The sequence below is a fragment of the Perognathus longimembris genome, chromosome 13 (assembly GCF_023159225.1).
Source record: "Perognathus longimembris pacificus isolate PPM17 chromosome 13, ASM2315922v1, whole genome shotgun sequence".
Taxonomy (NCBI): Eukaryota; Metazoa; Chordata; class Mammalia; order Rodentia; family Heteromyidae; genus Perognathus; species Perognathus longimembris.
This window is the reverse complement of record NC_063173.1, coordinates 46,027,471-46,043,436: the sequence shown is the minus strand read 5'-3', so window position 1 is coordinate 46,043,436 and position 15,966 is coordinate 46,027,471. Positions and strand designations below refer to the sequence as shown.

Sequence of the window (15,966 nt, the reverse complement as noted above, 5' to 3'; positions counted from 1 at the left end):
AATGAGATGAGATCATTAGCAGTTTATTGAAATAATGAAATTTAAGCTATATAGACCAAAATGATACATATAATTCTATGTATGTATTTTTAAATGTTTGCAATGACCTTTCCTTGACTTTTCTATCAAAGATCTGTCCATTTTCAAAAGCCTAGTTCAAACATCTTTTTTCTGATTGAGCCTTTCTGTCTCTACTTATCATCTAATCCCTGTCAAGAAGACTTCTACGTAACTATCACTTCCCATAGCTCCTGTGGGAGATGTGTATTAAGAGCAATTTGCAAACATTAACAAGTGTTTCTTACATCTTAGATTTTCATAGTATGGGAAACTAGAAACTTGATCTCTGTTTATAACTATTTCAGAAAAATGTGTGACCTGGGATAAGTCACACACAATATGGATCTCAGTCTGTTCAACACTAAATGACAGCCTATCTAGTTATTCAATACATATTTACTATTTATTTTGGGGGCAAGACATTTGCTGCCAGGAACTAGAAAAAGCAAAAAAGGAAAAGACAGCTTCTACAGTGTGGAATTTATAATCTAGCAGAAAGAAAAAGGCACTTAATCAAAAGAATGAAATCATTATTTCATAACATTGAAGACCCATTCCTGAAGAATCTGGCTTTATCTAAGAAATGAGGGCAATCAAGAGAGCAAGGTCAGACCAAATGCCTCTGAGAAACCACCCAACAAAGGCTAAGGTTATATCAATTTTTTTCCTTGATTCCTTACTTAATAATTACCTAACACAAGATTCGGGCTATATATGACTAATTAGAACAATATGAATATATATATATATATGTCTAAGAATTTTCTTAGTACTAAATATCCTGTGGTTTTTCTCTAGCCCTGCAAAAGCAAATCCCAAACGACTTCTTGGGGGGTGGGAGTGGGTGCTAACACTGGGGCTTGAATACAGGGTCTGGGCACCATCCTTTACCTTTTTAGCACAAGGTTGGCACTTAACCATTTGAGCCACAGCTCCACTTCTGGCTTTTAGTCTCATGAACTTTCTGCTCCTGCTAGCTTTGAAGGGAGATCCTCAGATCTCAGCCTTCTTAGTACTTAAGAGTATTGGCAGGGGCTGGGGATATAGCCTAGTGGCAAAAGTGCCTGCCTCGGATACAAGAGGCCCTAGGTTCGATTCCCCAGCACCACATATACAGAAAACAGCCAGAAGCGGCGCTGTGGCTCAAGTGGCAGAGTGCTAGCCTTGAGCGGGAAGAAGCCAGGGACAGTGCTCAGGCCCTGAGTCCAAGCCCCAGGACTGGCCAAGAAAAAAAAAAACAAACAAACAAAAAAAGAGTATTGGCAGGAGCCACCAGTGCCTAGCTAGGAACATATATAATGAATTTTTTTAAAAAATGGGAGTGGATATTAAATAACTCTTAAAATAGATCCTTTGTTTACCTACCTACATTTGATTATCACAAAAACTCTCTATTAGTCTATTATTATCTCCACTTTGTACATTAGAAACTGGAGCACACAGCCGTTAAATAACTTGCCCAAAGTCATAAAGGAAACTGAGAATTCAGGAAATTTCACTGTTAACCATTTGGCTCTTAACTATCACAGTACAGTCAACCTATGATTTCATTCAGAATTCAATTCAGGAAAACATCAGTAATAACTGAATAATAAATAAAAACCTGACAACAAGGTTTAATAAAACCGAAGTATTGGGAAAAAGAAAGGTTTCAATTGCAGAAAGATAATAAAAATAACAATCTTTCTGCTAAGCCTTAAAAGGAATTGTGCCAGATAAACCCAACAGGAGTAATACTAACTTTTTCAATAGACAAGCAAGATTAGCAGGTCAAAGGAACTCAATAATGGTTCTATAATTAAGGCCAGTCACTGGAGGCCTTGAGTCTCCAAATTTAACTTGCAAAAGTCAGTTAGGGGCTGGAGATATGGCCTAGTGGCAAGAGTGCTTGCCTCTTATGCATGAGGCCCTGGGTTCAATTCCCCAGCACCACATATACAGAAAGTGGCCAGAAGTGGCGCTGTGCCTCAAGTGGCAGAGTGCTAGTCTTGAAAAAAGAAGCCAGGGACAGTGCTCAGGCCCGACTCCAAGCCCCAGGACTGGCCAAAAAAAAAGGCAGTTAGGATGGCTTATGAAAGACCACTAAAATCTGTTTGAAAATATGAGAGTGAAACATGATAGGAAAGCTTAGAACTCGTGTCTATGTGGATAGGAGAATCTAAACGTAATAATAACAGCAAGTCCAAATTCTTTTTATTTTGTTCAGTAAGTTTTTCTTCTACCAGGGGCCCTAACAGTCAATTATCTGTCAATAATCAAACCAAAACTAGGTAAAGGTAAAGCCTTATGTTCAATAGTGTTTGTTTTCCCCATTACAGAATTAAGGATGAATATATATAACTATGAGGAACCAAAGCAGAATATTCTATATATGGTCAGTTCAAGTTACCAGAACCTTCAGGAAAGGTTCAGCTAGATTGGAATATTCATTAGGATACTTTTTTAATGTATCATCTACAGCAATCTAGAAAACTTTACAAATGTTTCTTCCTAACTCAGGAAGTATTAATGCTATATTCCAAACCACTCAAGAAAATTAAATAATTGTAGAATTTAAAATTTTTTGTTTTTGTTGTAAATCTGAGAACTTTGCAAGTGGCACAGCAGAGCTAAGGAAGCTCATAGATAATTAAGCAGGGAAGCGTTCTTCTAGACAAGGTGGCATGAAGTATAGTCTTCTGATGGTCTCTGTTAATTGAGCAAAGGAAAGCTATTAATGCTGTCTTGAACAGACAATAAAAATGTATAAGCATAGCTCCATAAAGGAAACTAACACTTGTAACACTAAGAGCTTCATTCCAAAACAGCCAATAGTAGCTTTTAAGTAACTGTAAGTGTACACACAATGTTAAGGATAGAATAGGCCTTTCAGGACATCTACTCTAGTGTATGAAATACACACCAGAGTCACATTGGCTATTTATCTTATAGTGGGCATAAGGGATTCTAAATCCCTTCTTGCTTTATTGGTTGTACCTTTTACTTGTGTCATGTATGCTACCTACCATCTTTCCACAAGCAGTAATTAATTCAGAGTGTTATTCCTTAAGAGTATAGACAGAAACAACTGTTATTCTTATTGGCACACAGAAAAACGATACACCAAAATATGGCACCTTGAAATGCTGATTAATTTTAAAGGCATTTGGGGATCAGCAAATTGTGGATAAGGCTTTTATCTGAAGTTCCATTATCTACTTAAAGACTGGATCCACCAGAGAAGAACACTCAATCATTCTTACTGAAATTTCATTAATCAAGGAAGATTAACCTGGTATCACAGAGGAGACCCGCAAATATCATACCTACATCCTAGAGAAACTTTGTCCTAGGTCACTGTCCATTTTTTTACTTTCCCTAAAAACCGTTTTTCCTATCCCTCTAAAACAGCCTACATTGCCTATATTATCCCTGTCTCCTCAATAAAAAGGGTACTTAAACTTCAACCATTCGGCTCTTTATTTGGATTTTTTATTTTGTGTAGCTCACATGCACATATGCATGCCAACGTATGTTTGCTGTTTCTTTTGCTACATTATTATTACTCATTTATTCCAGTAGTCGATTATCAAACCTTCAGAGGGAAAGTCTGAGCTTCCCTACCCTCTCAGTTACCTCCAGAAATTGCAGAAAATGGGAATTTTAGAAAAGATATCCTCTGCAATTGTATTTTGAGACATTAGATGGCAGCAATAACCAAACAGCAGACAAAAAGCTTGCAAGGAATTGTTAAAGAAGAAAACAGGCTTTGGATAGGAGTGAAAAATGGAAATTATTCCCATTAAAATTTAATCTCATTAAGAACAGGTGCAGGTAGTCCCATCTCTGGATATTACAGGGACCTTTATAGGATTCACAAAAGCATATAATATCACAAGTTGTTTTGACATTATTCAGAAAGTATTCTCTATGACTTATGAGAGCAAAATCCCTTTTGAAAATCACTTCAAAAAGATAGCATCTTAAGAAGTCAGCATTAAATTATTATACTATTACAGAGCTTTCTTTAATTCTTGAAGTGAGGCTCCAGAAATGGATTTAATTTTTCTTCTCAGTTACCTAAAAAATCCTTTTACTAGAAACATACCATGTCCGTCACAAAACAGCTTTATCTGTGTAACCTGAGAATTCCTGCCAATAATTCCCAATAATCACTATAGGACTTTGAACACAAAAACAGTCCTTTCCCACCAGTTTCTTTATCGAGTTGTAAGACTGCAAAATGTGCACCAGCAATGGAAGGCAGATAGAACAGAAGAGACAAGCAGGCCAAGTTAAAAGACAAGTAAGTCAGAAAAGAAGGTGGTGTGGGCAGAGGTAAGATACTCATAGACTTGGTCCAAGTGGAGTTGATTCTCATACAGAGAATGCACAGGGAGTTATGCTTAGCTATCCACTGCAGCCCACTGGAACTGTGGAGAATATGAATGGCCACACATATTTGTCACATTTTAAGAACTCAGACAATTCAGTGTAATTCTGAATGCTAGATACATAGGTTACATTATATCATGTTATTTAACATCATTTCCATATATGTTAAATACTGAAGAACACACAAAATTTCTGTTCCTTCTAAATTTATTTGCTGCTGATCTAAAATCCTCTGTCAAGCCAGCTGCCATATAGATGTCATTAGAAAACAAGATTTTTTTTTTTACAAGTGGCCTGGACACAAGGGAGGAGAAAACAATGAATTACTAGAAAATGAAAACCCATTCATACTCTAACCCCACACCGATCGTTTCAACTTATTTCATCTTTGAGATTAATCAGAAGCATAAGAAATGAATGTGGTTTAAAAATACTTTGCCTAATGGTTGTGCCTCTGTATATAAAATCACATAAAATATTCTCCATTTCTTTCTTATACTACAGCAGAAAATGCTAAGTTTACATTTCAGCTACATGTACATTATCTACATTAATCTGGTTCCATCACTTAACATTCACTAATAAAAGCTGTTTCAAAAAATGCTGCCACTTCAACATGTTTCGAAATAAATATATATATATATGTATATATATATATTTTTTGGCCAGTCCTGGGCCTTGGACTCAGGGCCTGAGCACTGTCCCTGGCTTCTTCCCGCTCAAGGCTAGCACTCTGCCACTTGAGCCACAGCGCCACTTCTGGCCGTTTTCTGTATATGTGGTGCTGGGGAATCGAACCCAAGGCCTCATGTATACGAGGCAAGCTCTCTTGCCACTAGGCCATATCCCCAGGCCCCGAAATAAATATATTTTAAAATGTAGACTTCAATAATAGTAAACAAACCAAAAGGGAGAGGGGACGTCTCTGTCTTTAATTTTTGTAAAAGAAATTAAAGTGTTGCCTAGTGGCACAGCACCCTTGTCTGGAATGTGAAAGGCCCTGGATTTGTTCTGTGCACAGGAAAAATACAAGCTGTAAAAAACAACAGATCAGCATTCAATCCTGGATCTACTACCACCAGCTCCTAAAAGAGCAAGTGATTGCACCCTGCTAACTGTTTCCTTGTCCTCATATATGAATAGGTATAATAACTATGCATCAAATGACAAAAATATGTCTAAAATCTTTAACCCAATGCCAGAACATATTAACACATTAATAAACGAAGGGCAAAAGGTTATTAGTATGTAGTCATTTATTCAGCAAAAATGTATTCAGCTCCTACTTTGTGGCTAACATAAAGTGCTCTGTATTTGTTATATGTCTGGTGGCAAAGATGAGAGATCAGCTCTGGTAGCAGTTAACCAGAAGAGCTGTTTATATGGATTGATTTTTTTTTCAAATTTTTATTATCAAACTGATGTACAGAGAGGTTACAGTTTCATACATTAGGCATTGGATACATTACTTGTACTGTTTGTTACCTTGTCCCTCATACCCCCCTCCCCCCACCCTTTCCCTTTCCCCCCATGAGGTGTTCCATTCACTTAGACCAAACAGTTTTGCAAGTATTGCTTTTGTAGTTGTTTTTCTTTTTTTACCCTGAGTCTCTCAATTTTGGTATTTCCTTTCAATTTCCTAGTTCTAATACCAGTATACATGGTTTCCAATATACTCAGATAACGTTACAGAGATAGTGTAGGTACAACCACAGGAAGGGGATACAAGAACATCATCTATAATAGATGCTACAGATACACATGGTACATTGAAAGTAATTACAACTGTGATATAACAATCGTTTCCATAACATGGAATTCATTTCACTTAGCATCATCTTATGTGTTCATAAGGGTATAGCTAATGGGCTCTTGTGATCCTCTGCTGTAACTTGCCTAAACCTGTACTAATTACTCCCAATAAGGGAGACCATAGAGTCCATGTTTCTTTGGTTCTGGCTCACTTCACTTAGTATAATTTTTTCTAAGTCCTTCCATTTCCTTACAAATGGGGCAATGTCATTCTTTCTGCTAGAGGCATAAAATTTATATGGATTGGTTTTATCCCAATTCCTCCTCTTTGTGTCATTCAACTAGATCTCATCTTACAGTCTATGTAGAGTCTGAAAAGTGATGCAAAGGAAATTCCTTTGCCTTATTTAACATATTGCTGTAGCTAGCACATGTTCATACACTGACAGATGATATTTGGAACACTATGTAAAACATTTTGCAAACTTTACAGTTTTTATACACTTGTGAGTAGCAACTTCCAAATAAAAGAGAGTTTACAAGGCTTCAAATCTGCAGTGCCTTTAATCAGAAATGGAAAAATTAAGATTTTTGAACCAGAGGCAGCACTACAAAGTATTTCCCTTCTATAATTAATTATAAATTGCCTTGTGGTCCCCATTACAAATGTAGGTAAGATTCGCCATACCTACAATTGGAAGAGAAAATGAGGAGAGAAAAACAGGAGGCTGGGAGCTAATGGGGAAGAACTTACTGATCTCATGACTTATGGTTCTGTTTACATTTCTGAAATCATAAAACTAATTATCCAGTTTTAAGTTAAAGGTTCTGCCTTAATTAATACTATTAGTGGTTTCTGAGTAAAAGGAAATAAATTTGAATTCTGAAAAGTCTTATGCTCACTTTAGAAACCTGATCTCAGTCAACACATCTGATGGAACTATAAGTCCCTACATTTAGTGTGTGTGTGTGTGTGTGTGTACGTGTGTGTGTGTGTGTGTGTGTGTACATTTTGTTTAACCTGTTTATACCAGGTTTCTGCCTCATTTAGCACAAAAGTTCCTATCTAGCAAAAGTGGAGAGGAAGTATTTGAACCCAGTGAGTCAACAGTCTACTTGAACTTCCACTGATTTCTCATAGTTATAAGCTTAACACTATCCTAAAGTGAAATGATCATTTTTCTCCTGCTATATATGCTCCAGAACTTCCTGTCTTGGAGAAATACTACCTAAGTGCTCAAGTTATAATCTAGAAGTATGAATCATTTGATCTCTAAATCTGGACAATTCATTTAACCTCTGTAAGTCTATTTCTTGTCCTCAAAATGGGCGCGAGAATATGAATATCTATAGAGCTTTTGAGGAATAAATGAGATGCATCAGCATGGTGCCTGGCATATAAAAATGCTCAGTGAATGTTACTGTTCATTCACTATCTTATATGAGGATCTTCAATAGAAATTGGTCCTGTTTGCTAAACATCTCTCTTATATTTATGGGCTTTACTGCCACCATGCTGATCTACACCATTAGCAGCTTTTTTTTTTTTTTTTTTCTGAAATAGCCTTTCTGGTCTCCTTATGTCAATTATTGCCTCCTAATATTTGGGAGTAAGAAGGATTTCTCAAAAATGTAATGGGTTATCAATTCATGCTTAAAATTCTACAATGGCGTTCTCTTTTAGTTCCCATTAAGTTTATTCAACTAAATTTAGCCTTTGGATGTCTCTCCATACTTTTGAGTCCCTATACAAGACACTGTAACTACTAACTGAAGGCCTAAATTAAGAGTATACTTTTGTGACAGTCAATACAGCAGCCGAGCCTCATCCAATCACAGGCAGCCAACTGATGAGACCCAGTTCAAGGCAGATATGGAGTGGTAACCAATCATTTTGTTCGTAAATGCCACCTGCCCACTGGCTTTGAAGGGTTAAGAACTTCTAAAGCTTCTCATTTGTAACAGCAGTCTCTGCAGTCTCATGCCATCACTAACCACATAGCACTGACACAGACATCACAGTTTCAAAGGCACTTTCAACAAGACTGTCTCCCTCTCAGATACTGCTGATAGTTGGGGGGTGGGGGAGGAAGGTTCAGCAAGCTACCAGCATTCTTGATCAACTGACTACAAGTAAAGCTCTCTGACCCTCTCTAAGTTGTCTGAAGGCAGCCTGATATGAGAATAGTTCCTTTGCTCAAATAATCTGTTAAATTTAGTTTGTCCAGAGCTTTTCTCTTAACAAGTTCACATTTGTTAACCTGATTTTCTGACTTTCACCATCTGGTCTATTTAATCATCCCACTCACTTGTGACTGTCCTTTTCCAAACTAGCTACAAAATAGAATACTCCTGGGTCTTTTATTACGAAACATGTAATCTTAGCTACTTGGAAGGCAGAGATGGCGTTCACAGTTCAGGATAATCTGGGAAAAATGTAAGATCTCAGCTCAATTAATAGCTGAGTACAATAGTACAAACTGGTGGGTAGGAAGCATAAAGAAGAGCAAGAAGAGAATCTATACCTCTATACATTTCTAAAACCTTTAAAGAAGAAAGATTCTGGCTAGGGATATGGCCTAGTGGCAAGAGTGCTTGCCTCGTATACATGAGGCCCTGGGTTCAATTCCTCAGCACCACATATATACAGAAGTGGCGCTGTGGCTCAAGTGGCAAGAGTGCTAGCCTTGAGCAAAAAGCCAGGGACAGTGTGCAGGCCCTGAGTCCAAGCCCCAGGACTGGCCAAAAAAAAAAAAAAAAAAAAAAAAAAAGAAGAAGAAGAAAGTTTCTTCTATTCCTGACTGTGAATCTGTGTAATTTGCTATTATGATCAATCTTTCTTCCAAACAATTCTGGGCAAGTTTTCCTCAGCACAATTTTGCAGCCCCCTAGTTGCTTCTAGGCCTACATTTATTCCTTTTCCTTTGGTGTTCTGGGAATAAAACATAGGAAACTCTTCTTGGAACCCAACTCAATCATGTAGAGTTTAGCACTTGGAAGCTAGTTAGTCTTTTTTCCAACTCCACTTGGGTTTTTGTTAAGAAATTGGTTTTAACTACTTTAGTTTAATAAACACTACTTCTATTTGACTATTCTAAACCTCCAAACATTTTGGAAAGTGCAACTTTTAGGGAATAAAAATTTAAAAGATTTAATGGGAAAATGGTTACATGGACAATAACAACAAAGAGCTTGCATTCAACTGATGAGAAGGGAAAGGACACAAATTAAAAATTAACTCATCAAGCACATTAGTGGAATAAGTATTCACTCATAGAGGACACAGGAAAAGTCAATATGATGTATTGCTTTAATATCTCTCTATGCATTACAGTTATTAAAATGAAGTTACTAAAATTATGGACAAGAAGGATGGGTATAAGCACTCCAAAAGTCAATAGATGACAAGCCATTATAATACACCACCTCCCATCCAGAGCTAACGGATTCTCTTGATTCTACAACTTACATAAATCATGATACTATGGTCACAGAGCATCTGGCATAGGGGAAGTTCTTGTGTATGACACATTAGAGGCTTGAATAAAGCTATGGTGGCCTTTTAAAAATGAATCACAAAGCATATATTTTCCCTAGAACCTTTGTCCTTCAAGAATAAAGAAACTCAGTTTTATAAAGAAGACTCAATACATAGTAGTGGAGTGTGAAAAGAAAAAAAAAAAAAAGGATTCTCTATGGCACATTTCAAATCCAAGGTCACTCTTTAGGCCTTGGTGAAGTATGCCTCCCTGCCATGTACTATGCCAGTTCCTCCAAGCCAATCCTGAACAGAGATAAGTGTCTCTCCTGGGGATCAAGTAACCTTTACAGCAAGCGTATTTTCTTAACCAACTGCTTGCTTATTCAAGGAAGCTAGATGTCATTTTCTCTAAATAGCTTAAGTTTCATAAGATTGCTGAAATCTGTATTTCTTACCATTTGACTGAAAGAAGTCAGGAGATGTTGACTCCCACCGCCCCCCCCCCCCCACTACTCTCAAACCAGGAGTCTCATGGACTTTCCTGCCCAGAGTGGTTCCAAATCTCAATCCTCAGATCTCAGCCTCCTGAGTAGCTAGTGTCCAGCTGAGGCTGGCTTTTTTACATGATAGAATTAAGAATCCAACTCCTCAGCCTTCAGGGTCTACAGATCTCATCAAGTTAGGGTGACCATTCAGTATGAAGTCACACAGTTCATGGCTGTTTTCTCACTTACCTCATTGGAAACATGTTTCTTTTATGATAAGAGGCTTTAGGATTTTCATTAGTAATTATGAAAATATTAAACTCCCTTATTGTACCCTGATTTAGTTTGGTGCTTAATGCTATTCAAGCAAGTAAGAGTATACTTTGGATTTTTTTTTCTTTTTATCATTATTAGTTCTGTTGATACTTGGGGGAAAAGTTCCTTCCTATCATTTAATATGGATTGCTAGGTCTTACTAGAAATCAATCAATACATAAAATATCTTAAAGAATTCAATGAAGATTGAGATTTGTAAGAAGAATAAGGATAAAAAAATGCAGTTAGTTTGGCCTTACTAGACAGAATTGGAGCAAATGAGACCTGTATGGACATGAGGGAGAAAAGAAAGAAGCTGAAGGACTAGAAACATAGGTAATCATAAGAAAGAAATGTAAACATAAGACTCTCCTCACACATTTAGAGGGTTACACCAGACTAGAAAAAGAACTATAAAGATGGAGCTGACATATGAATAGTAATACGACAAAATTCACCTCATAAAGTTGCCTTATTAGTGTTGCTCAAAATTATAAAACAAAATAGGTGTGATATATTCACCAAAAAATGTCAACAACTGAGAAGACAGTTGTGGTAAAACAGAAACTAAAACTAACTATGCAGCCCAGCTAATGAGACAATTTTTGCAAAAGTGCTTCTACCCATGTAAGGATTATATAAACATTAGCTAAACCTGTTTTTATTATTAATTTGTAACTAACTATATTCAAACTATATTCAAAACCAAAGTTGTATATATTTCACAAGCATTTACGGTTACTGTGCCAGTAACTTTAAAGTCGTGTTTTCTAACTTCAGCTCTACTGAAACCTCAATAGGTTGAAAAGTAGTTTTAGGCCAGTAATTCTTTGCTAAGAGAGGCTGTCCTACATGGTTTGTAGGATGCTTATTATCTTTTACCTGTATAGGCCAGCAGAACTATCCTCCCCTTACCTACTAGACACTCAGAAATGCCATCCAATACCTTCAGATATTGGCAAACTGCCCCTTGGTCAAGAACCACTGCTTTAAAACATAAGGGGGAAAAATGAAGAAATTGTATTTACAGCTATCCCACACAAACTGAGGTGAACGAGAACTGAGATGTCCAATAGGGTAGCCATCAGTCACATGTACTCACTGAGCTCACTTAAAATGTTAGGACCTGGGCTGGGAATATGGCCTAGTGGCAAGAGTGCTTGTCTCGTATACATGAAGCCCTGGGTTCGATTCCCCAGTACCACACAGTATAGAAAATGGCCAGAAGTGGCGCTGTGGCTCAAGTGGTAGAGTGCTAGCTTTGAGTAAAAAGAAGCCAGGGACAGTGCTCAGGCCCTGAGTCCAAGGCCCAGGACTGGCCAAAAAAAAAAAAAAAAAAAATGTTAGGACCTCTGGGCCATGACTCCAGCCCACATTTTTACTGGTTATTTTTAGGGGGGGGGGGGTCTCACTTTCCATCCAAGCCCTGACTCTCCATCCATCCACTATTAGAAGGGAAGTACATACAGCCTCTCTCTATAGAGAAGGAGTCTTAGGGCCTTTTTCTGCCCGGGCTGGCCTGCAACCACAGTTCTTCCATTTTCAGCCTTGCACATAGCTTAGATGACAAGTATGCACTATTGTACCCAGCTGTGGGTTGAAATAAAGTTCTCATAAAGTTTTTCTGCCCACACTGGCCACTCGTCATGATCCTCCTGTCCTCAGCTTCCCTAGTGGGTAGAATTACAGGAGCGATTCACCAGCACCTGGTTACCCACAGCATCTTCAGGTGAAGCTCTTCCATAACAAAGTGTGATGTTACTATTGTCTTCGCAAAAGCATCTGTTTATGCTAGTAGAAGCAGGGTAGTTGTGGATAACAAAAGAGAGTAGCAGATGTGGAGAAAAGAAATAGAGGATTAAATCCCAGTCATGTCACTTAATACTTACAATCTTAATACTTACAAGAATGGGACTGGGAAAAGCAGACACAGGAAATAACCAAATTAATTGAACAATGAGTGCTAATGATAATTAACAAAATAATTCAAGCATACATAGATTAGTGTTATCTATCGATAATGCCTATTAATAAGATAAATTCTCACCCACCATCTTACCACTGAATATCTTATATGCAAAGAGAAAATAAAGACAGATTATAAGTGAAATCATAAATGCAAGAAAAGTCTATAAATGTGGCAAAAATACAAACCTAGAACACCAATTTCAAGACCTTCCAGGCCTGTTTTAATTTTATCATAAATATCTTCTGAAGTGAAATCAACAGCAATGGTCCTTGTTTCCACTTTGAATTTCTCTTCTACGAAAGAAAGCAAAACACACACAAAATGAGAAAAATATGGAATCCTATACACTGCAATTACTATGAAAATATTTGATGACATTATCCTTTCAAACTACCCTCCAATTTGATACAACATTTAGATCAGGATAATTTTTACTAGCACATATTATCTATACAATGGATAGTTTCATTTCAACATTTCCACACATGCACACAATGTATTCCAATCAAGTTTACTCGGTAACACACTCCCTGTCTCCCCACCCTTCTAAAACAATTTCCCCAGGTTTCAGAGTCATCCCCATTTACCATTCTTGTTGGCCCAATTCTTCTCCCTAATGCCCACCTCCCCAATAGAGCCTGCTTCTTTCTTCATCCCAGCAACTTACCACTAATCTACAGCTTTCATTGAGATTTCTTTATGCCATCTTCATATATAGCTGAAATGTGTTTCACAGTAATTCACCCTCTTTCATTGTCCCTTTTGCCTTCTTCTTACCCTAAGTAGTTCCATACTTGGAACTGTGTTCTCTGTGTGTATACACATGTCCATGAATATGTATGTCCTATATAGACTAGGATTAATTTTAAGAAATCGTTGATACAGAGATAACAACATAATAGTTCAGCAGTTAAATATTCCAATCACAGAGGCTGGCTGAATATTCCTTACTCAGTTCTCATTTTAGAAGTAAGTAACAATAAGTACTCTTTTACACAAGAATAAAACACAATAATAAAACATGATTCATACTATAATGTTATGTCTTCTAAACACCACTAGCATGATGACATTAACTGAAAATTGGTACTATGTAATTTCAAGCATAAGTTTTTATTCTGTAAAATATCTTCAAGTGTGGTATATCTGTATTAAAAGAAAAGGCCTGTCTTATTAAAATGGAAACAAAACGAATGTGATCTTACTGTCATTTTGTAACTTGGCTATAGTCAGTAGTCCCTACATTTTAAAATCCACACAAAATGCACAATAATAAATCTACAAAGTGACAGAAGAAAGACCTCAGTGTTCTGCTTTGCACAGGACTATTAAGTTCCAAACAGAGCTGATGGAACAACAGCTTCAGAAATGAGACCCTGGAGAAACAAAACTCATCTGAGGTAACACATAATGTTTACTTCTGCCTTCAACCAGCCAGTCCCTTTGAAGAGAGAGCGTGGGCTTTGAGGTCACCCAGATGTAGGAGCCAATTTCATTTCCTCACTTATTTGCAAAATGACTGAGCAAGTCGTATATCTTCTCTGAATATCCACTTGTGAAAATGAAGGCCCTACTACCTGACGTATACCATGGACTCAAATGCTGTCTACTGGCACATGGAGGGCACTCCATAGATGCAAGTCTCACCTTCTCCTCTCCAGCTGCCACCATCCCCACTTCCCTGAGTGAAATCCAGTAGGTTAAGCTTGCTGTTCTCTGGAACTTGCTGAGACCCGAAAAGAATTACTTGAAAAATCCTGCTTCCAAAAATAAGCTTTTCTTCAGTCAAAGTCAATGTCAGCTTATCAGAATCTGAAGGATTCTGAAGGATTTAATTCTCGTAGGAAGTATCCAGTTTTGATCGAAAAGGATTTGTGTCTAAAACTAAAGAGCCAGTTCATGTGAGATTTGAATCTTAGTTACTCAATGAAAAGTATTGACCCCAAGGTGGAAATCCATGCATAAACTGGAGAGAATAATTGACCAAGAAAAAAACCATATTTGATGTTAAAGTCAGACTTAGAGTTCCAACATCAATGACTTATGTGTGTTTGTGTACACAGAGCTGTCATTTCACAACAGCTGGCCCAGTGTGCCTTACTAGAAATGGCTTCCAGAATGTTGCCACCATTACAGATTCCTACAGGTGAGTGTGTGTGTGTGTGTGTATGTATATGTATGTGTGTGTATGTGTGTGTGTGTGTGTGAAGGGGGGGCACCCAAAAATAAAAGGCTGAAGGATAAAAGTATATTTCAAGAATACAATATTTACTTTGAAAAGTGAAATACTCTTCCATACGAACACTTAGGAAAGTCCCTCTTTAGTAATAAAAGCCATCTCATACTCCCAAATAAAATTCACTCTTATATCCCCACAGGATGGTGAATGTTCTTACACTATTATACAGTCTTATATAGATATGCTGCTAAAAATAAGTCAACAACACTTTTGGAATGATGCTATTTAATAATGAATGGCAGGGAAGCTTTCTTTGTCTTCATGTGAGGATAAGCAAAATAGCTTCTGGTGTAAGGTTTTCAAGATAATTTAAAATGTGGAACTTGTACCCAGATCACTCCACATCACCTTCCTGTCCCAATAATGCTGCTTCTTTTTGCTCCAAAATTTCCTCCACTGCCTCTTCTTCTTTTTTGCCAGTCCTGGGCCTTGAACTCAGGGCCTGAGCACTGTCCCTAGCTTCCTTTTTACTCAAGGCTAACACTCTGCCACCCGAGCCACAGTACCACTTCTGGCCGTTTTCTATATATGTCTTGCTGAGGAATCGAACCTAGGGCTTCATGTATACAAGACAAGCACTCTTGCCACCAGGCCATATTCCCAGCCCCTCTTCTTTCTTTTAGCACAGGGTATATCTAACTTCCCTCCTCACAAACCTCCAACATTTCTGCCTCAGAGAAAGTCAGAAGTTTTTGGCAGTAGCCTAAACTCATCTCCATCTGAACTCTTCTCCAATGGCTCTCCCAATTGCTCTCCAGTCCTAGCCAATGCGGACCCCTGGAAGTCCCTTAGACACGGAATGTGCGCAAACATACTCAGGGCTTCTGCATTTTCTGTTCTTGCTGTGTGCAATGCTCATCTATGTCCCTTGTTTCAGTTGGTTACTTGGGTACATATTGCCTTTCCAGAACTCCTGCTTGACTGCCTTTAAAAAAGTGCAACCTTCCTTCCGCAGCACTCCTCGTTCCCCTTCAGCTTTATTTTATACCATTGCCTTTACCACCTTCAAATGTACTATGTATCTTAATAATAGACAGACTTGTTTGTCCATCTTTCCCCACTACACAAAGCTCCATGAAATAAAGGACTTAGCTCTGATTAATTCAGCTGCTCCACAATGACAAACCACAAGGATCTTTCCACTCACTTCTCATTCCCTTAAGTTAGCTTACATCCTAATTTCAGGAGTGACTACCATTTGGGGTGACTGCCATTCTATGAATCTCATGTTGACAGTGTTCAGAGGCAGAAAGTGGAACTCTCCATAGGAAAATCCACCAGACTCCCTTCC

The 15,966-nt window shown here is 37.7% G+C and overlaps 1 protein-coding gene across 1 annotated transcript in view; it reads right to left on the bottom strand.

Moving 5' to 3' along the window:
- Hsd17b12 (hydroxysteroid 17-beta dehydrogenase 12) overlaps positions 1 to 15,966 on the bottom strand; it is a 121,561-nt gene that overhangs the window by 37,053 nt on the left and 68,542 nt on the right. The window contains exon 4 of the mRNA XM_048360436.1: positions 12,622 to 12,729. Within this exon, the coding sequence (XP_048216393.1) occupies positions 12,622 to 12,729 (108 nt within the window). The remainder of the gene's footprint in view (positions 1 to 12,621; positions 12,730 to 15,966) is intronic.